Source organism: Zootoca vivipara, chromosome 16 (genome assembly GCF_963506605.1).
Source record: "Zootoca vivipara chromosome 16, rZooViv1.1, whole genome shotgun sequence".
NCBI lineage: Eukaryota > Metazoa > Chordata > Lepidosauria > Squamata > Lacertidae > Zootoca > Zootoca vivipara.
In genome coordinates, this window is record NC_083291.1 from 34,800,674 (window position 1) to 34,822,594 (window position 21,921).

Genomic DNA, 21,921 nt, shown 5'->3' on the forward strand with positions numbered 1-21,921 from the left:
AGTGGGTGGGTGGGAGGTCTTAAGTGACTCCCCAGTTGGTTATTTTGCTGCTCCCTGCCCAGTTATGCTACTTCTCAGTGAAGAAGAAGTTTGGCTTTTAGAGCAGTTGTCTGCATACAGCAGTGGTTTTCAACCAGTGTGCTGTGGCACCCTGGGGTGCTTTGAATGATGGTCTGGGGGTGCCATGGGCAACACTCACCTCTGTCCCTCTTTCCTTCCCTCCCTCCTCTGATGCCCTCTTGTTTCTCTGCCTCCCAAAGGCTTGCACAGCTGTTTGTTGCAGCAGCCCTGGCTATAAGCTCCGCAGGCGAATTGTGCTTCTGGGGCTGGCTGGGAGACGCTGGTTGCTAGGAGCTGAGGTGGCCTTGGAGTAAGCAAGAAGCGGGCGAGGGAGCCCAGCCAGCCAGCCAGCCTGTCAGCCTTTGCTATCTGTCCAATAAAATGGACATACAAGTGGGAGGCCAGGCAGGCGCCTTTCTTGTGCTTGCTGTGTGCAAGGCCTGCCTGGGAGCAGAGTGACCTTTGGGCCATTCTCCGTTGGGCCACTAAGGCTGGGGGCATCCTCTGCCCAGGGGTGGGGTGACGTGAGGCGGCATCTCTCTTTGGGGGGCAGGGGGACAGCTCAGAGACCAGGGACAGCAGCAGCGGCTGCTCGGATGACTCCCAAGGAGAGGGGAGAGGAGGCGGAGGGAAAACTCCACAAGGGAGGGTGTTTGGAAAAGGGTGAGAGGCTTCCAGCTCTGCAGGCAAGGGGTGACCCAACTGGGCTCCTGAGCCCCACAGGGGTGCAGAAAGAAGGTACTTGGTCAAAGGAGCCGTGGACTCAAAAAGGTTGAAAACTTCTGGCATACACCATTTCAGTTGGTTAGACCCCCCAAGAGTCGTTCCTCTTTGCTTAGCCCAATTGAACGAGGAATGTCAATTTCAACTTTGCCTGCATACCCAGGGATTTAATGAAACTTTGGACAGGCTGGACTATTTTATGTGCAGATGCAAGGACCACCTTGAGAGATTCTGTTGGTCTTATCAAAACTATTCAGAATCTACTCAAAATTCTCCGGGCACTTCTTGTAGGGCGGAGAGAGGAGCAGCTTGGTCATTTTAGATTCTGGATTTAATTGTGGGGGGGGGGCTCTTTGGGTTGTGATATATGTCACAGTGGTGGTAAGCTGGCCTTCCTGTGTTTGAGGGCCCTCCTGCCCATTCTGCGTAGTGGAGGCCATTGGCTTAGTGGAGGCCATTTAGCTTTGATGGCACCAAACATACTTTAGGCAAACTTGCTGTGGCATTTCTAATTTTAGGCCTGCTTATGTCATCAGGATTATCTTCTTCTTCTTCTTCTTCTTCTTCTTCTTCTTCTTTCTTCTTCTTCTTCTTCTTCTTCTTCTTCAATCCACCTTGAAGGACCTTCTTGTTACCCACCATGTCAACAAAGTTCATTTCTCTGTTTTGTTTCATTTCAGCTTTTTATTTCAGCTTTCACGTAATGTGCAATCTTAAAGAGAACAAACACTGTATTTCTCCAGGCAGAAGGAACTGATGAACAGAGAAGCAGCAGCAGCAGCAGGGCAGAGACTGTTGCTTGCAATGCCATCTTGCTCAAATCAAAACTCAGCTGCACATTCGTAAGATAAAACGTGTGACGGACACACACACATCAGACACACACACACACACACACACACACCGTCAAGAGACCAGGGCATGACACATTCCTCGCGTGAGCATTTCTCTGCACCACTTGGGAGGGGGCTCCTTGTTCTACTGTGGCTGCAGGTACATTTGGTTTCCCATTGCAGTAATGGCTGTAGGAAAACAAACTTCAGGTTTATCAAAAGCAGCTGTAGGAGAGGAGCAACAGAAGGGAAGTAATGGCAGAGTGGGAATTGGTCAATTGTTTGGGACTTGCCAGAATCACTAAATCCCACTCAAATTGTATTGGGAGCCACTCACAGGAGAGCTGTCTGGCAATGTGGGGTAGGTAAAGGTAAAGGACCCCTGGACGGTTAAGTCCACTCAAAGGCGATTATGGGGTTGCAGCGCTCATCTCGCTTTCAGGCTGAGGGAGCTGGTGTTTGTCCACAGACAGCTTTCTGGGTCATGTGGCCAGGATGACTAAACAGCTTCTGGTGCAATGGAACACGGTGACAGAATCCAGAGTGCACGGAAACGCCGTTTACCTTCCCGCCACAGCGGTACCTATTTATCTACTTGCAACGGTGTGCTTTCGAACTGCTAGGTTGGCAGAAGCTGGGACAGAGGAATGGGATCTGACCCCGTTGCAGGGATTCGAACCACCGACCTTCTGATTGGCAAGCCCAAGAGGCTCAATGATTTAGACCTTGTCTCATAGGATGGTGGGAATTATAATTCTTAGGCACATTTTCCTAGCTTGGTGAAAACGGTGGAGCTTTAATAGAGATATTTATGGCCAGCTGTGTGCACATTTTTGTGTTTGATAGCCTGAGCTTCAAGTGTACAAATATTTGAATATTTCAATTCCCTTTTTGTCAAACACCCACCCACACACTCAACCTCACACGATGCCCTTTAGCACAGGGAGCTGATTTCACTCTTGCTACAGCCCCACTTGCAGCAGGCGTTGCTCAGTCCCGCCATAACATCTCGGGCTCCACGGTCAAAGCCCCAGGTTTCTTCCGAGGGACTGTGGCTCTGCTGGCCATGCCAGCTCCCGTAATAGTCAGACGGATCTTTCGGCGGGGCATGGATCGGGACCCATTCATTGGATGAGGAAGTTGCAGCAAAGGCTTCTGCAGAATCTCCTCCGGGGAGGGCACCGACATTTCCTGCAACAAGAAGCCAATATGGGAAATTGGGAGGAGCAGGCACAATGCATGTGGCTCAGGAAACAGAAAGAGAGATCAGCGTTCAAAATCATGCCATCGCTACCAGGGGTATTTTTTTAGACGGTGACCTGGGGGAGGGGCCTGATCCTCATTCACCCCTCTTCTCTTTTTTTTTTGCACTTTTAGCAGCTTTCCTTCCGAAAGTCAGCCTAAATTTGCATCTGTAAGCAAATATGATGCAAATTTGTGTCATGGTATGGACCTGTACCTTGAGTCATAAGAACATAAGAGGTAAAAAAGGTAAAGGACCCCTGGACGGTTAAGTCCAGTCAAAGGCGACTATGGGGTTGCGGCACTCATCTCGCTTTCAGGCCGAGGGAGCCGCCGTTTGTCCACAGACAGCTTTCCAGGTCATGTGACCAGCATGACTAAACTGCTTCTGGTGTAACAGGACACCAGGACAGAAGCCAGAGTGCACAGAAACACTATTTATCTTTCTGCCACAGCAGTAAAGGTAAAGGTAAAGGAGCCCCTGACCATCAGGTCCAGTCGTGTCCGACTCTGAGGTTGCGGCGCTCATCTCGCTCTATAGGCCGAGGGAGCTGGCATTTGTCTGCAGACAGCTTCCGGGTCATGTGGCCAGCATGACAAAGCTGCTTCTGGCGAATCAGAGCAGCGCACGGAAACGCCGTTTACCTTCCGGCCGGAGCGGTCCCTATTTATCTACTTGCACTTTGATGTGCTTTTGAACTGCTAGGTGGGCAGGAGCTGGGACCGAACAACGGGAGCTCACCCCGTTGCAGGGATTCGAACCGCCGACCTTCTGATCAGCAAGCCCTAGACTCTGTGGTTTAACCCACAGCGCTGCTTTTTTCTGGGGGTACGCAGGGGTACGCATACCCCTAAACATTTTGTGAATCTTTGTACTTTTATCCATTTACTGTATTTATTTCCCCCGATTTGAACTATAAAATGCTGGTTTTCTTGAGTCAAAATGAGAGTACCCCTAAACATTTTTTTTGGGGGGGGAAGCACTGGCAGTACCTATTTATCTACTTGCACTGGTGTGCTTTCAAACTGCTAGGTTGCCAGGAGCTGGGACAGAGCAACGGGAGCTCACCCCGTCGTGGGGATTCGAACCGCTAACCTTCCAAACAGCAAGTCCAACAGGCTCAATGGTTTAGACCGCAGCGCCACCCATGTCCCACCAAAAAATAAGAAGAGCCTGCTGGATCAGGATAGCCTAGTCCACCATCCTGTTCTCACAATTGTCAGCCAGATGCCTAAGGGAAGCCCTCCATCACACTCTGCAACAGCACTCTGCCCTCTTGCGATTCCCAGCAACTGGCATTTGAAACATGCTGCCTCTGAGAACATTTCCATCAAGGTTAGTAGCCACAGATAGCCTTAACCTCCAGAATTTGTCTAAGCTTCTTTTAATGTCATCCCGGTTGGGAGACATCGCTGCCTCCTGTGGGGACAAATTCCATAGTTGTTTAATTTTTTTTTATTAAATAATTTTTATTGAATTTTACGTAGAGAAAAAAAGAAAAAGAAAAACAAAAGATAAAGATTTTTTTTTAAAAGATACAAAAATACAAAATGCAAAAAAGACAATGTATATCCCCTCTCACTTCTTCCAACATCTTCACTTCCCCTTCTTACAATCCTTGTTTATAATTCACTCTTACCATTTCCAAATCTCATCTAAATATCATAAAGTTACATCTTATATCACATTTCATAACCTTATTCTTAAATCATTCTTATTCATTGTATAAAGGAATGTGAAGGAAAGAAAAAAGACCCAAATTAAAAATAAAAAGGCATAAAACACTATCATATTCTCCCATTTCTAATCCAAATATTTCGGACTTCCTCATTTCCCCTTCTTGAGTTCCTTATCAATTACTAATTATTGCAGTTGTTTAAGGACCTGGCAATGCCGCTGTTAACAAACCAATATATTATATGAAAGAAAGGGATGGATTGGGGACAGCAGAGCTGAAGCAAAACATTCAGCAAATTCCAATTCTGGCAAATTTTCAAACTTTGCAATGTAACTCTCAATTTTCAGCTAGAGTTCAAATTTCAGAATAAGCCACCACCAACAAGGGAGCTTGGGGGACATTCATCTTAAAAAAGATGCCTATAAATATGGTAAGCAAATAAATGAATTGGCAGTAATGATTTAAAGTTGACTGTTCTCTTTTTTTCACCTGTTCAAGAGGATGCTTTCTGAGTGGCTGAATGAATGAATGACATTAGTAAAAACTTTATGCTAATACAAGTCAGCCATCATATAAAGCAGAATCAGAATCAGAAGAATCCTTATTTGCATCAGCCACTAGCCATAGCAATAAAATAAAATAAAATGTACTGAAGATAGAGGTAAACACTTAACTAGAGAAAATACATTTGGGGGGTTTACATCAATAATCAAATAATATATCTTATTCAAAGTGCCCCCACTCCACTCCACACCTTGCAGTTTTTGCTGTCACCTGGTCATCTTGATCTGATAAAACAGGGGTGGCCAACTCCCAAGAGACTGTGATCTACTCACAGAGTTAAAAACTGGCAGAGATCTACCCCCTTTGTGGAGGTTCAGGTCAAAATTTTTAGGAAGGAGAAAGGCCCATTTTTTAGGGGTTCAGGTCAAAGTTGTAGGGCTTTTTTTTAGGGAGAAGGAAGGCCCCATTTCTTTGGGGTGAAGGGCAAAAATGTTGAGTTTTTTAGGGGAGTCAAAGTTGTTGAGCTTCTTTAGGGGGAGCCAGTGGTCTACCAGTGATCTACCACAGACGTCCAGTGATCTACCGGTAGATCTCGATCTACCTGTTGGACGTGCCTGTGCTAAAAGAAAGGACACAGTGGCAATGGCTGAGCGACCCAGCATGGACAATAATAGAGGGGTAATAACCTCACTCCTCAAATCTTCATAAAGAGTGCAAGCCAGAAGCACATGAGCCACTGACTCGATACTGCCATTTCCACAGGGACATACCATATTTTTCTGTGTATAACACACCCCTGTGTATAAGACACCCCCTATTTTGGGGGACTCAAAATTAAGAAAAGGGGGGGAGATTGGCCCCGTGTATAAGACTACCCCCCCTTTTAACACTATTTTTTAGTAAAAAAACAACAACCCTAGTCTTATACACAGAAAAGTACGGTAACAGTTTTTCCAGTAGAATTTTTTGAAATCGACCCTCAAATACAGCCGAAGGCAGGATATTCAATCTTGTGAAAGTGAAAGCGCATCTGTATTTTGGAATTGTTAAATTTTGCAAATAGAATGCCGGTGTCAAAATGACTAGGTGGAAAATAATCATGCCATGGACAAAATTTCCTTATTGTGGCCAAATTATTCGGTCGCTCGATATCTTATGGGGCATATAAAGCATGTACTACTGCTACTGAAAAACCGTTGGATATCAAATACTGGTGCCAAATGTAAAATATGTATTGGACATTCATGCACGCACGTATTTAATGTCATAATTTACGGAAGATCATTTCTGAGCATAATTAGAAGGGCAAATTCCACGGAAAGCTGGAGTCTAGTTTATCAGAATCTCATCTGTAGCACCTGTGCTAGGGCTGTGCACAGCTCATCACCACCCACAGCCTTGAGCCAGGGGTCCCCAACCAGGACCTGCCTTTGGCTAGTGTGGTGTAGTGGTTAGACCATTGGACTAGGACCTGGGAGACCAGGGTTCAAATCCGCACTTGGCCATGATGCTAATTGGGGTTACTTTGGGCTAGTCATTGCCTCTCAGCCTAACCTACCTCACGATCTACCTCACAGTGTTGTGGGCATTAATTGAGGAGAGCTGCGTATGCCACACTGAGATCATTGGAGGAAAAAGCAGGAGATGAATGCAATAAAATAAATAAACAAATGGTGCCTCCAGGCAAACTGCATGGTAGCCAAGTTATTTTGTCACCCGAGTCCCTTTCCTCACTCTCTGGCAGTAAAAGGCAAAAAAGGTAAAGGTAAAGGACCCCTGGATGGTTATGTCCAGTCAAAGGCGACTATGGGGTGTGGCGCTCATCTCACTTTCAGGCTGAGGGAGCTGGTGTTTGTCTGCAGGCAGCTTTCTGAGTCATGTGGCCAGCATGACTAAACCGCTTCTGGCACAAAGGGAAACCAGAGTGCACGGAAATGCCGTTTACCTTCCCGCCACAGCGGTACCTATTTATCTACTTGCACTGGTGTGCTTTCGAACTGCTAGGTTGGCAGGAGCTGGGACAGAGCAACGGGAGCTCACCCTGTCATGGGGATTCGAACCGCCGACCTTCTGATCAGCAAGCCCAAGGGGCTCCGTGGTTTAGACCACAACGCCACCCGTGTCCCTTTGAAAAACTATAACAATAAAATCAAATGACTAACGATTTGCTGGACCTCTGAAAACCAGCTGCGTCACTCTTGCCCAATGTTAAGACTGGTCCTGGCTAGACGAGGCCTCGTTCCTCCTCCTCCTCCTCCCCCCGTCAACAGTCCCCAGCTCTCCAAGCACCCACCTGCCCGTCTCCAGCGAGATCCTCCACAAGTGAAGATGACTGCGCGGATGAACTCCCTGCCACACAGTTTGACACCGTAAGGTGGTGTCCTGGCCTCACTTGGCAGCCTCAACTCAGACAGCAGCACCCCGAGTACCAGAGCCAGGAAGATCTTGGGCATGGCTGGACTCGGGCAGGACAGTCGAGAGATGCTGGGGGTTGTGCAATTCCTATCTGCCTGCCTGCTCTCAATGTGCCTTGCCCCTCTTTATACCATCATGGGTGAGGGAGGGTGTCCTTCAAGGTTATCTACCCAATTATCATCAGGGAGGGATGTAGACCTTTATTGGACGCTGGGCACGGGTTTTTTTCAGGGGGGGGGGAGGACTGCTATAGACAACGCTAGCTAGTCAGAGATAACCTTTTATGTGTTATCGGCATGGTAAGTGTGGAATTGTGTTCAGTGTTTACCTGGCCTTTTGGAGCTGCACATTGACGGAGGCACTGCATGGTGCAGAGGAAGTGGAGAAGGTGTTGTTGTCGTCATCGTCCCCCCCCAATAATGCTTGAACTCAAGACCATCCCATGAAGTTGAAAGTTGGAAGATTCAGGACAGAAATAACTTATTCACACTGCACGGGTCTGTCTCTCTCTCTCTCCCCCCCCCCCACTCCCTCGGTTTACTGTTTTAACTTTTGTGTATTTTAAAACATGGATACAGATACAGGAGAATTTGCAGGAAACAAATAGCTGGGGAGGCCAAACAAGAGGAGTCAGGGGAAAGAAGTAATCACGATCTTCCTACGGGTATGATGGGTCGGGTAATTCGTAAAAAAGGCAAATAAATCGTAACAACACAAAGAAACTTTGTCGAAACCATACAGAAATAGTAGAACGTCTGGATCAGGGGACGAGAGGCAATGATAATGAAACAAAAATAAGTTACATGTATTTGTAAAGAAATCTGAATTTGGCCACAGCATGGGCTTTGAGATGTTGTTTGTTCATACGGTCCACCACGGCTCCTACCCATGTTGGCTGTGTTCTGCTTTCCCTGTGGGAATGTAGCCTCTAAATGCTGCCAAAGGGGAGGGTGCTGTTCTGCTTCTGCCGTGTTTGCAGGCTTCCCAGCGGCACCTGGCTGGGCACTATGAGAAGGGGGTGATGGGCCACATGAGCCTTTGGGGCCTGATCCAGGAAGCTGGTTCTTAAGCTCTTACATTGCTAACTTTTGGCAACGCATTAGCCAAGTCTTGACAAGGTTCATGCAGACTGACTTAATGTTATTATGGTACAAAGTTTTAAATCACCCTTAAGTGAGCCGAATAAACATGTTTGGGATATAGTTCACTGGCTTTTGTTTTTGGTCCAATGTGGTCCGTGAAACAAGTGGTTGAATGTCTATGTGAAACCACTGAATGGAGTCATACAGAGTTCTTGAGGGCATTGTCATCGGCATGCCGACAGCACCCAGTGCTATTTCTCCTTTCCATCTTCTCTAGGTGGTGCAGTAGAAATGCTGAATCAGTGCTTGGTCATAATAATGGACTGGATGAGGGATAATAAACTGGATCCACTGCTGTAACTCGAGGCACAGTTGGCATGGAGTGCCTTCTACCAGTTTAGCTGGTGGCGCAACAACGACACTATCTGGGCAGGGATAACTTGGCTACCGTAATCTATGCTTTTCAAGACTGGGCTACTTGCAATGTAGTTTATGTGGGCTGCCTTTGAAAATGGACCAAAAGCTTCAGTTAGTACTAAACATGGCTGTCTGTCAGGTTCAAGGTTTACAGATCACATAACACCAATTCTGTTCAATATATGGGAGTTGCCTGTATGCATCTGAGCTCAGTTCAAAGTGCTGGTTTTGACTTAGAAAGCTTTTTACAACTCAGGACTCCTATATCTTTGGGAGCATCTCTCTTGACGAAAAGCTAGCCAGACCCTTAGATCTCTAGGGCTCTCTTCTGTTGGACTACAACTCTCATCATCCCTGACCGTCAGCCATGCTGGCTGGGGCCGGTGGAACCTGGAGTCCAACATCTGGAGAGCACACTACTTCTGTAGCCAGTTCAACTCTAAATAAATCAGAATGGATAAAAGGATCTTTAGGAGGGGGACTCCCCCAGGATTTTTCATGCTTTTACTACCTGAACATGCTCAGATACTAAGAACAGTCCTCTTGGATCAGGCCACAAAGCCATCTAAGTTTCCCATTGCATCTTCCTGGTGCATCTCCCCTGTCTGCCTGTTGCATTCATAACTATGTTTTATCCAATGAGTTACAAGTGTTGTACACAACTCTTCCCAGGTTTTTAATCTGCATAGCAAATTTTGGACTTTGGGTATCTGGTTAGCACTGTGGGAACAGAATGCTAGACTAGGTGATCGGGCAGGGCTCGACTTACTTTTTGTTGTAGTTGATACCAGATTGTATATTAGCATTATTGGGTTGTAGCTAACTAAGTCCTGCTCAGAGCAGACCAATTAAAATTACAGTGGAACCTCGGTTTATGAACACCTCGGTTTATGAACACCTCGGTTTACGAACGCCGCGGACCCATCTGGAACGGATTAATTCACTTTCCATTACTTTCAATAGGAAAGTTCACTTCAGTTTATGAACACTTCAGTTTATTAACAGACTTCCGGAACCAATTACACCCATGCTTCGGGTTAAGTACGCTTCAGGCTGAGTACTCCGCGGACCTGTCTGGAACAGATTAATCCACTTTCCATTACTTTCAATGGGAAAGTTCGCTTCGGGTTAAGTACACTTCAGGCTGAGTACTCCGCGGACCCGTCTGGAACGGATTAATCCACTTTCCATTACTTTCAATGGGAAAGTTCGCTTCAGTTTATGAACGCTTCAGTTTATGAACAGACCTCCGGAACCAATTGTGTTCGTAAACAGAGGTACCACTGTAAAGGAATAAGTCATGTCTACTCATTTCACTGGGTTTACTCCAAGTAGGACTTGATTGGATACAACAACCCAATCTTTAATACTTTACATTTCTGTCCTAGCCTTCCTCGCAATGAAGTCCAGTGCAGGGGCGGAGGAAGGGGTGTGTGGTGGGGGCGGCCCCCCCGGGTGTCACCACTGAGGGGGGTGACAAAATGCCGGGCGGCACTCACCGCGAGGCCTGCAGCACGCCCGAGCCACACATCTCTCCTGGGAGTGACGTGGTGGCTTGAGTGCCCACGGGCTCCGTGCTGCCCCAAACGGTCTGCCCGCCGCCTCCCCCTCAGCTGTAGGGTGGCTAAGTGGGAGGAGGCAAGCTGACTCCTCGGAGGCCCCACAGAGCGTCCTACCCCGGTTTGCCCCACCCAGTGGGTGGCTGGCCCCCTCCCCCGGTGGGTGGTTGGCTCCACCCCTGGGTACAGGGGACGTGCGCAGCCCCAGGCGCCCGATCGGCTTGCTCCGGCGCTGGTCCAGCGTGGCAAACTTCAAATAGCTAAAATGAAGCTATTAAAAATAGAACCACACTGTAAACATTTAAAAGCCGTCATATACACTCACAGCTGAAACTTTAAAGACTGCGGGATAATTTATTTTAAAAGATTTCTCATCTGCTTAATATTTTAAAATCTCCAAGCAGCATACAAAAAGTACAGCATAAAAAGCAATGGGTGGAATCCAACATAGAGCTAAATGAGGTCTGCTTGCCTGTTGGGACGTTCTCAACTCTTCTTCCTTCACCCACAAACCACATGCCCCCTAAACCTCCTTTGGGGTTTCCCTAGCCCTCCAGAGCAGATTTAGGGGGTGCAGAGAAAAGGGGGGAAGTCCCCTTGTGCAATTGCACCTTGTTTTATGCATGCAGCAACTTTGTTTTACCCTGCCTAGTAAGACAGTAGAAAAAACAAGTGTTACAAGACAGAAACCAGTAAAATAATATAATAAAAAATATTCAGTAATAAGGATCCAGCATACCCAGGATATGGAAGAGCAGAACATCCAGAATTTTGAAACAGAGGGTTGTATCCAACATTAATAATACTCACAGTAGCCACATAGCTGGATACAAGCAAGGATGGATTTATCTGTCAATATCAGTTTCTCTCATTTTTTCAGTAAAATTTAGTTCGCCACATTTTCACCGCAATCTGTGATTTAAAAAAATAAAAATCTCATTAAAATTCAAAATCTTTTTAGTGCAAAGTTCCCCTAATTATTGTCTGTAAATTTCACAAATATAAGTATTTTATGCATAGTTTCCCCTAATATATGCATTTTTGTATACATTGGTTGGAGAATTGCATCACAACTTTTGGGAAAGTGCAAATTTCAAAGGATAGCTCTGCTTCATTTTACACAGAGATTCAAGAAGTGTGAATCAAAATCAAGATAAAATTGAATTCCGCTCTATTTCTAGATATAATTCTCTCTCTCTCTCTCTCTCTCTCTCTCGCACACACACACACACACACACACACACACACAAAAGCAATTTTAAAATGAAATGATATGGTTATTTGGGTTGGCTTCATCATTTTATAATGAGCAACATTAAGCTACTGCTACAAGAAGTAGTGTCTGTTGCAAAGATATTATGAACCATTAAAAGCTATACAAATTATGATGATTGCTTTTGAAGGGCTTTGATGATCTCTCATGTTGGTGCTTCTAATTTTTCTCTCTCAACGGTGCGTAATTTGGAGCAAGTCAATGATAGAAGATAACAGTTTAAATCTATTCTTATTACTTTGTGAAAGCAACAGCTTAAAGTTTAATCTCTTTCTGCTTAGCAATGTAAAATTCTGCACATGTAAAGGAAATTTTTTGCCAGCAAAGGAAAAATGGAACAACAAAAATGTCATAACCACTGGGGATGCTGACAAAAGAGCAGCTCTCTGAAATTCCAGCAGCTTCATTCGACTCTCCCATTGCCGCTACAACACCTTCTTAGAGAAGCAGGTGAGTAGAAAGTTCAGTTCAATATGGGTGTAGATCAGGGGTAAAGGTAAAGGTAAAGGGACCCCTGACCATTAGGTCCAGTCGTGACCGACTCTGGGGTTGTGCGCTCATCTCGCATTATTGGCCGAGGGAGCCGGCGTACAGCTTCCTGGTCATGTGGCCAGCATGACAAAGCCGCTTCTGGCAAACCAGAGCAGCACATGGAAACGCCGTTTACCTTCCCGCTGTAGCGGTTCCTATTTATCTACTTGCATTTTGACCTGCTTTCAAACTGCTAGGTTGGCAGGAGCTGGGACCGAGCAACGGGAGCTCACCCCGTCACAGGAATTCGAACCACCGACCTTCTGATCAGCAAGCCCTAGGCTCAGTGGTTTAACCACAGCGCCACCTGGGTCCCTGTAGATCAGGGGTAGTCAACCTTTTTATATCTACTGCCCACTAATTTATCTTTCTTGATGGTAAAATTTTCTTACCACCCACCAGTGCTTGATGGAAGGGGGGTTCAGCTTCTGCCGTAGAACCCCTACCGCCCACCTAGAATATTGAAATGCCCACTAGTGGGCGGTAGGGACCAGGTCGACAACCCCTGGCCTAGATCATAATTTCCACCGAGAATCTCTGGTTCTTCAGTACAGGGACAGCTAACATTGACCTGGAATAAAAATTCTACCAGCCCTTAACCCGAGGTACTACTTCCGGGTTAGCGGAGCCTGTAACCCAAAGTGTTTGTAACCCGAGGTGTTTGTAACCCAAGGTACCACTGTATTTCATGTTTAAAGGGTCTACCTGGTAGACCAGACAAATAAACAGTTTAACTCTATGTTTGGCAGAAATAAGTAGGTAAACAAGTAGGTAAACTCGGCGTTATTTTCCTAGAAAACACTTCCACGAACACCTCTTTTGTTCTCTTATACAGTAATGGCAATGGTGTGCATGTCGGGTTCTGGCTGAAAAAAAAGCCCTGGGTAAACCTCGTCCTTGGTCTGAACCAAGGATGTGGAGGTGGGGATTCACATGCTTGAACTTTGTCCCCGTGTTATGAATACCTCCTTGAGAGACCCCAGAGGCATTGGTACTGTGGTCCATTCGGACCCTTGTGCAACTGTTTCCTTACATTTATAGGCAATAATCCTTAATATAATCCCACATTAAGGGACCCAGGTGGCGCTGTGGGTTAAACCACTGAGCCTAGGGCTTGCTGATCAGAAGGTTGGCGGTTTGAATCCCTGCGACAGGGTGAGCTCCCGTTGCTCGGTCCCAGCTCCTGCCAACCTAGCAGTTCGAAAGCACGTCAAAATGCAAGTAGATAAATAGGAACCGCTACAGCGGGAAGGTAAACGACGTTTCCATGTGCTGCTCTGGTTTGCCAGAAGCGGCTTTGTCATGCTGGCCACATGACCTGGAAGCTATACGCCGGCTCCCTCGGCCAATAATGCGAGATGAGCGCGCAACCCCAGAGTCGGTCACGACTGGACCTAATGGTCAGGGGTCCCTTTACCTTTATAATCCCACATTAAAGGGGAGGGCCAAGTTCCATAGTAGAACACTTGCTTTGCATGCAGATTCCCCAAGAAGACCTGGGAAAGATTCACTTCCTGAAACCTTGGAGAGCTATTGCCAGTTGCTTTGTAGATGATATTGTCCTAGATAGGGGAACGTCCTCCGACAGCACTTTAAAATAGAGGACCACCCTCTGCAAACAAGGGACCTCTAGTTGGATTGTACATCCGGGTGAGATCTCCTCGCCTCCCCCTATGCTGCCCTCGCATAGCTGAGAAGTCCGCAGAGCCACCACAACTCCCTGCTGCGTAAGACTTCTTTTCATGCTGCGCTGGCAGCCAGAGCATCATTGAACTTTCCTTATCTCCCAGAATACTGTCCTTTCGGCCTGCTGAAGATAAGAGACCTTACTTCTCTGCCCTGCGATAAGAAATCCACCGCCTCCCGGCCGCTGGCAAATGCCACCATCCGAGCCTTCTGTGACTGAGATAAACTTTGCCCCAAGGCTGAATGGCGAGTTTGCCCTCGGCTGCATGATAAATGCAACATTTCAAACAAAGGAGCAATTCCACACACACACACTAACACCTCGGCAAGCGAGAGACATTGTTCTTTAATGAAATTTTATTAAGACTTTTCATAATACAATAAAAAAGAAACTAGACAAAAATTGAAAGGAAGATGAAAAGTCCTCTCATAGGTATATCTTAACATTTGTTCAAGACAGAAAAGGTGAGCTCTCCCGGCTCTCACCTGAGAGTTTTCCTTTCTTCCCATGGCCTCCCACCCTAGGAGATCTCCCCTTCTCATCCTCTCACACAGGGTCCTTCTCCAGCCATCCATCACCTTCATCTGCATGCAATTCCCTCCTTAACACAAAGTAGAGGACAGCAGCAGCAGCAGCAACAGAAAATAAATCAAAACAGAAGCAAGAGCAGAGCAGAAAAGGAAAAGAAATAACAACAAAAATGGAATAATAATAAAGGAATGAGAAAATAAAAGAAAAATAGACAAGGGAAAGGGGGGGGAAATACAAATAAAAAGGACTTCCAACTATCAGTTTGTCAGTTGTATATACAATATTTCTTCAAAATATTTGAAATGTTCGCTCCAGGATGGTGTCCAACAGTTCCTCCTTCTGCTAGACAATCTTTTTTTCCAATACTCAATTCTGGGCATCTCAAGTTCGTTGTCCTTCTACACAAAAAGTTTAAAAGAGGTTCTCTGAATACTATTATTGATAAAAGTTCATCATAGTCTTCCTCCAGTCCAACATAACAGCTTTGACTCCAGTACTGAGGAATCATACATCCTTGATCTTTATTCTTTCAGGGAGTCTCTTTCCCAAGTACTCTTTTAACTTCTCCAAGAGACATTTTTGGAGTTCCTACTTGGTTGGGAGAGGGAGCAAAAAGGGGCGGGAATAGGGTGTTTGCAGGATTTTTCAATTATGTGCAATTTCACCCATGCACGCAATTACCTGGAGCGCAATCCCTGTGCAAATGGGGAGTTGCCTGTATACACATGCTCCCTCTTGCTCACTTCAGGTTAGGGACATTATTTTTCAGCTCTTTTCGTTCATTTTGTTAACCTAAACGGAAGTCTCAAGTTTCTATCCTACCACTTTGTGGTACATGACCTTTAAACACACCCACATCTGAGCCCACCCCAGAGAACAACCCACCCACCAGATGTGAGAGGAGGGAGTCTATGCATGTACAGGAAAAACGGAAGCGTGGGTTGGGGTGGGGGTGGGGAAACAATAGGTGGTAGGAAACAAAGCTAAAACCCTGCTATGATGTCCCAAAACACGCTTCTGAGATTTAAAAAATAGACTTGCAGCTGCAATTAACTGGTGCAATTTTGATCTCTGTCCCATACTGTATATAGATCCTCTCTGCACTTGAAACTCCAAATTCATTTTTTAAAAATTTATTTCATAAATTTGCTGACTATAAAACAATGACTTCAAAGCAGCTTACAAAAAAATAAAACAGTAGAATCTAGAAAAGTTATGACTCAACTTTAAAACATACAAAAGTTAAATTACTAAAACAAATTAAAATCACCTCCTTTCCAAGAATGTTTTTAGCAGACACCGAAGAGGACATTGAAGGCACCTCAATGGGCAGGGAGTTCCAAAGTGCCGTCACACTAAAGTTCTGACAAATATGGAACAGGTATTGTGTGGCATTTGTAGTACTAATTTGTAGTAGTGCTATCAAACCAGTCGAATGGGCACATGTGGGGTAAGTCAATCTCGTGGGTAAACTGGTTCCAAGTTGTCAAGGGCTTTATATGCTAACTATAACTCCTTGATGTTGACCCAGGAGCAAACCAGTGCAGATCTCTGAGCACGGGTGTTATATGCTGACAATGCCTCACTTCTGTCAACAATCATGCTGCTGCAATCTGTAATGACTGCAGCTTCCAGATCAAGCGTGGAATAGTTTCATGCAAAATGATGGCCAGGGTATTTAATGACAGTTACTAAACAACTGGGATCTACTGCAAATCACCCAGAGATCTACCAGTAACTGTCCTATCAAGTGCATAAACTGAAATTTGGATTGCTTAGGCCCCAGGAACTGAATTGTCAGCCATGCAACTTCATCTCCCAATCCAATTGGGAGACATAGCATTTTGCTTTATCTTTACAATTCCTCTCCAAACAGCAGGCAGAATGATCTTAGCCCTAAGCACCACAGCACTGAGATCAACCCACTGCCTGCTCTTTAAGAGTATAGTCATACCTCGGGTTGCATACGCTGTGGGTTGCGTACTTTCATGTTAAGTACTCGGCGGACCTGGAAGTGTTAACTTCTGGGTTTCGCCGCGCGCGCATGCGCAGAAACATTCTGCGCACTTTGCATGTGCGCAGAAGCGCTCTATTGCCGCTCTGGATATGTACTTTTCGGGTGCGAATGGCACCCCGGAACGGATCAGGCACGTATCCAGTGGTACCACTGTAAAAGGCAACATTGCCACCCCCACCTCACTCCAAAGCTGGGGTGGGAAGAGATGTTGCATTTTACCCTTAGTGCTAAGTTTGAAGATAAAAAAAAACAAAACCCTGTGACTGATCCTTAGAGATTCTATAAAGTACAACTGTTTGTGCACACATGTGCATAAACATCGGCCTATAATTTATGTCATTATATACAGACATTGTGCTGTATCCCATATTGTGCTCACTTACAATTTCATCTCTAAGCATTCTCACTTTCCATTAGGGGTATGAGAGAGGGAAAACACTTCCTCCAACATTTGTGTCCAGATTTTCACTTTTCGAAATATGGCAACCCTATCACACTGCCTCTAACTTGCCTTTTCTCTAAACTAAAAAGTGCCAAACTCTGCAACCTTTCTTCATAGGGGAGTTGTTCCATCCCTTGATCATTGCGGTGGCACTTTTCTGAATCTTTTCCAATTACAAAATATCCTTTCTGAGGTGAGGAGACCAGGACTGTACACAGTACAGTACTCTAAATGGCATTATGATACTGAGAGTTTTATTTTTCAGTTTCTTTCCTTAACAATCGCTAGCTTGGAGTTTGCCTTTTTCAGTTGCCGCACACTGGGTCCTTTACCTTTATCTGCCACCTCCACATCACACCGCCATGGGCGTGTACGTGAAGTTAATATTTTTTGCTCCAACAATATTTTAATCTATGTTTCCATTGAGCTGGAGCAAACGGTCCTTTCTGTTTTATGGTAAGGTAACACACACTTACTATCGCAGGCATATCCATATTGCAGAGCTGCTTCTGACACAGGTCGTGCGCAACACAGTGAAGCGACGAGCACGTGCGCCACCTACTTGCCTTTAAACCAGGCTCTCCTGTCAATTATGAACTACAATTCCCAGCATGCCGCAAGTTGCGCATGCGTCCCAACCTGTCTAAGGTGTCATAGTGTTAACGGACGCGACAGTTTACTGACAAGGCCTTCGGCCAGTAGGAAGTTGCCAACTCCCAATTTGTTACAGCCGCCCATTAGGCTCGCCCTTTCCACTAGACAGGCAGGCCTCTAATCAAATCCGTGTTGCGGAATGCCTGACTGGCCAATAAAAGGGTGAAGTATCCGGTGAGGGGCGCGGCTTTAGAACCAACGGAGAGGAGGAAGCGCCAAAGAGTGACTGACAGCAACACAGCCCAATGAGCCTTCGACACCGTCCAATCGGCGCCGGGCGCCGCCCATTTCCCCCTCCCTTCCCCTCCCCTCGCCGAGGTGGGTAGCAACAGTTGCCCCGGTGAGGGAACACGGAGGGCGCCATAGCCACCGTAGTCGTGGCGACCAGGAAACCCAGCAACAACAACAACAACCGCCCACCCTCTCTTCCTCAGCGCGATTCCCGCCAAAATCGAGAAAGGGCACGACAGCCGCGACTCCGTCCCCGCCCTCCCCCTGAGGGGACGCGGCCTCGCGGGGCCGGGACGGTCCAGGTGGGTCCGAGTCCGTTTCCCCTCCTTCCCCCCCACCGCTGCAAAATGGCGGGGCCTGCGGCTCCCGCTTGACTCCCCGAGGCAGCCGAGGAGGGTGAAGCGAGTGAGCGGCGGCTTTTCTCCAGGCTTTGGCCCCCGCGGCAGCGGCCACTCCAAGCAGGGCTTGTCGGGAAAGGGCCCAGGCCCTGACAGGCGGGGCTTCGGCGCTCCGCAGTGATTGGTGGGCGGGCTGACCAATAGGCGCCGGCTGAGGCCCTGAGATTAGCCAATCGAGTTTACGGGGAGGCGGGCGTCGACTGCTCCCTCATAGACACGGAGAGAAAAACAGTGACTCACGGACGCGTCGTGACGTCGCAGTGACGTCAAGTGGAGTAGTTTCCCCCCTGTTTGGTTAAAAATGATTGTGACGTCGCACAGCAGTAATAAATGAATTTTTTAAAAAATCACTGCCTCCCTTCGTGGTTAAACATCAATGGGTAGTAGTAACAGCACAGAATTCAGAGTGCTGCTCTGGTTCTCCAGAAGCGGCTTTGTCATGCTGGCCACATGACCTGGATGCTGTACGCTGGCTCCCTCGGCCAATAATGCGAGATGAGCGCCGCAACCCCAGAGTCGGTCATGACTGGACCTAATGGTCAGGGGTCCCTTTACCTTTACAATGATTTAAAGCAAAACATTGGTCCCTTTATGGTGTTTTGGAAGGAATGATGTCATAGTGACTCCATAAGTGATATTTTTATGGGAAGAGCACCTAGGTTAGTAGATAAAGCATGTACTTTGGATTCTGAAGGTTCAGGATTCAATCTGTAATTTAAATATTGGCTGCCTGAGGCCTTAGAGAGCTGCAGTTAGGCGATGGTTAGTACTGACCTAGAGATGTACCAGTGGCCTCCCCAATTATGAGTCAGTTACTTATATTTGACACATATTAAAGGGATGGAAGGCTGTATCAGTGCAACCTGCTTTCTTTGTGCAGAAGTTCTTAGGTTCAATCGATGGCATCTCCCATTAAGGGATCATAGATAGTATGAGAAAGATTTTGAGAACCGAAGTGAGTGCAGGTAGGCGTTAATGGTCTTATTTGTACTGGTTCACAATAAACTGAGTTCTTGCTATTTCGAACGAGCACTTTTAACAAATTTCTACCTGGCTTGGTCAAAACATGGTTCGTAGTCCTGGTTGGGAGGGCAAGAGCAAACCATAATTTCCTGATTCAGATGCAATTGGTAACTAACTGAAGTGTTGTGTCAGAAGGGACAAGGAAGTGCATCAGCATAGCGCTTGTTCCCATCCAGGTTTATGGAATGCTTGGAACTGATATATTCTCAGCACCCAGAGGCTACTTAAAATAGTGAACCTTTTGGCTACCTTGTGGTGTTTATATGAGAAAGCAGAGCAGAAATGTAAAAATAATTAATAAACATGTAGTTGTCCTCCTTGGGCATTTGACCTGTACCCCCTGAAGAGCAACTAATGGGCTGTTCAGGGTGGGAGGAGCTGAAGCTGCTGTATCTACTTTTCCTGATCCTTTTTTTTGGACTGGATTATAATATTGGACTTTGACACAAGTTATGGTTCTTCCTGTTACAGGCCAGTTAGGCCTGTAGCTCAGTTGTTTACATGCTAAAGGATATGTTGGTACATTAGATTTACTAGATGATGTAACTTGGGTATATATGAAAATTGTTCCATCCCCCCTTTGTCCCAAAATGTATTAATTATATGCCATCAAAACACTCTTATCTTGAGTTTAACTAAAAAACCAGTAGCCGAAAACAAGCAGCTGAAAAGCACATTGTTACTTGCTCATAGCAGCTGCTGCAGGGACAGAAATTACAGCTAGTCAGTTATATGACAGCCCAGGTTGTAGCTCTATCCAAACACGTGGCTGCATCACAGAACAGATGGAATTTGTGCCATGTGGGCAGGGCTGTCACGCGGAAGCTACAGCCAAGATAGCTATAGCACACAGCTTTAAGTTTAGCTGCTAATTGATTCCTTCCTTCCATTAAGTGGTGAAGGCAAAATTTTGGAGGCCTAAGACAGTGTGCTGATACATTAAAGAATCTGATAATTGTAATCATCTGACTATATGGCATGATGCACTGTTGCCCAGTTTACTGGTGCAATTTAAAATACTGTACTATTTAGTTATTGTATTGGGAAGGAGGTAAGTTTTAGTATACAGCAACTGTACTCTTTAGACCAATTTTTAGACTCTGAAATACTTTCAGACAGCATCCTGCCAACAAAACTGAGACAATTCAGGCAAATATGGATAAAGACTCATTGTGCCTGGAAAAATGTGCTTATTTTGGCACTAGTTCAGGGAAGCTGAGGATGGATTTTAACTTTCTGTCTCCATTTTCCAGTGATGTACGTTTGCCTTGGCTCCTGGCCTATAATATCTGTATACGTTTCAATGCAGGAATTTAAAATTTTCTACATGAGAAAGCATATGATAATGGTGATAATGAAATGTTGTACAGTATCCCAAAAACAAGACAAGCTACTAAGAATGCAGGGAGGACACAGTGACAGCCTTTTTCATTCCTAAGCTTTCTCTTGTCCCTAGGGAATGTTACCAGCTTTTCAACTGTATCTTTAACAACAGCTGGAGATGTAGGCATTAGGTGGTGATAATGCTTATCTACATGCCTTGGGAAACTTAACCTGCAGATATGTGTACAACAAGCCACTGTTGGCACAAGAGCAGTTCATACTTTTTAATCAGTTGGCAACCCTATCAATAGGGGTGCCATTCTGCCTTGGAAGGTCACTAGTTCCACAGCTGAGGAGTTCCAGTTTTTGTAAGAGAGCCTTCCCTAAAATCAAAATTTTTCTGTTTCACTTTCAGCCCAATTTTAAGCACTCCCACTTGACAGTAAACCTGCTTGCTTTCAGTGATATTTGCTTCCAAATAAGTCAGTGATGTGATGCAGAAATTTTTCTAGTGCTTTATTTTCTCTTTGATGAGTTCATTAATAACAATACCCTGTTTCTCATATTTTAAGACATACCCATAAAATAAGCCATAGCAGGATTTTTAAGCATTCAAGGAATATAAGCCATTCCCCGAAAATAAGACATAGTGATAGGCACAGCAGCAATGCCGGCCACGGCAGGCGGAGGAGGAAAAAAATAAGACATCCCTTGAAAATAAGCCATAGTGTGTTTTTTGAGGAAAAAATAAATATAAGACATGTCTTATAATATGAGAAACACGGTAAATGGATGTCAGTTGCAAATAAATATTTGGCAAGCTTTTCTGTTTCAAAGTTTTGAGCTATTTTGCTTGGATTTAGTCAACAAAAACACTCTCTGAGGCAACAGAAAAATCCTAGTGTGGTGTCATTTGCAAATTTGGTGAGCATCCCTTCTATGCCTTCATCCAAGTTATTTATAAAGATACTGAACAACAACAGGCCCAGGACAGCATCCTGTGGCACCCCAATTGTCACTTTCCCCCTGGAATGATGAGAAACCATTGGTGAGCACTCTTTGGCTTCAGTCAGTCAACCAGCTAAAAATCCACATAGAACCTAGGCCAGGCATAGGCATAGGCAAACTCGGCCCTCCAGATGTTTTGGGACTACAATTCCCATCATCCCTGATCACTGGTCCTGTTAGCTAGGGATCATGGGAGTTGTAGGCCAAAAACAGCTGGAGGGCCTAGTTTGCCTCTGCCTGGCCTAGGCCCTCGAAACAATCCTCTGTCAGCAGCAGTGCCAACTGTATT

General features: G+C 45.7%; 2 protein-coding genes across 3 annotated transcripts in view; one reads left to right on the forward strand and one right to left on the reverse strand.

Moving 5' to 3' along the window:
* Positions 1 to 1,480: 1,480 nt before the first annotated feature.
* Positions 1,481 to 17,895, reverse strand: RLN3 (relaxin 3). 2 transcript variants are annotated; one of them, XR_004694090.2, is made up of 3 exons: positions 17,472 to 17,895; positions 11,325 to 11,426; positions 2,682 to 2,807 (listed from the first exon to the last, which is right to left on the reverse strand). XR_004694090.2 is itself a non-coding variant. In XM_035141119.2 (2 exons), the coding sequence occupies exons 1-2, from the start codon at positions 7,492 to 7,494 to the stop codon at positions 2,551 to 2,553; spliced, it is 417 nt and encodes a 138-aa protein (XP_034997010.1). In that variant the 5' UTR covers positions 7,495 to 7,663; the 3' UTR covers positions 1,481 to 2,550. The 2 variants fall into 2 exon arrangements, 1 of the variants encoding a protein (XP_034997010.1); XM_035141119.2 differs by lacking the exons at positions 11,325 to 11,426; positions 17,472 to 17,895 and adding an exon at positions 7,335 to 7,663 and having other exon boundaries at positions 1,481 to 2,807.
* Positions 17,896 to 17,973: 78 nt separating this feature from the next.
* Positions 17,974 to 21,921, forward strand: part of RFX1 (regulatory factor X1) — a 47,741-nt gene continuing 43,793 nt past the window's right edge. The window contains exon 1 of the mRNA XM_035097438.2: positions 17,974 to 18,182. The gene's annotated coding sequence lies outside the window, so the exon portion shown is untranslated. The remainder of the gene's footprint in view (positions 18,183 to 21,921) is intronic.

What these genes read in the sequence shown, in the direction of transcription:
- RLN3 (XM_035141119.2), bottom strand. Translation starts at nt 7,494, where the DNA reads ATGCCCAAGATCTTCCTGGCTCTGGTACTCGGGGTGCTGCTGTCTGAG. An exon ending in ATCTCGCTGGAGACGGGCAG is followed by an intron (nt 2,808 to 7,334) that starts GTGGGTGCTTGG and finishes TTCTTGTTGCAG; the next exon opens with GAAATGTCGGTGCCCTCCCC.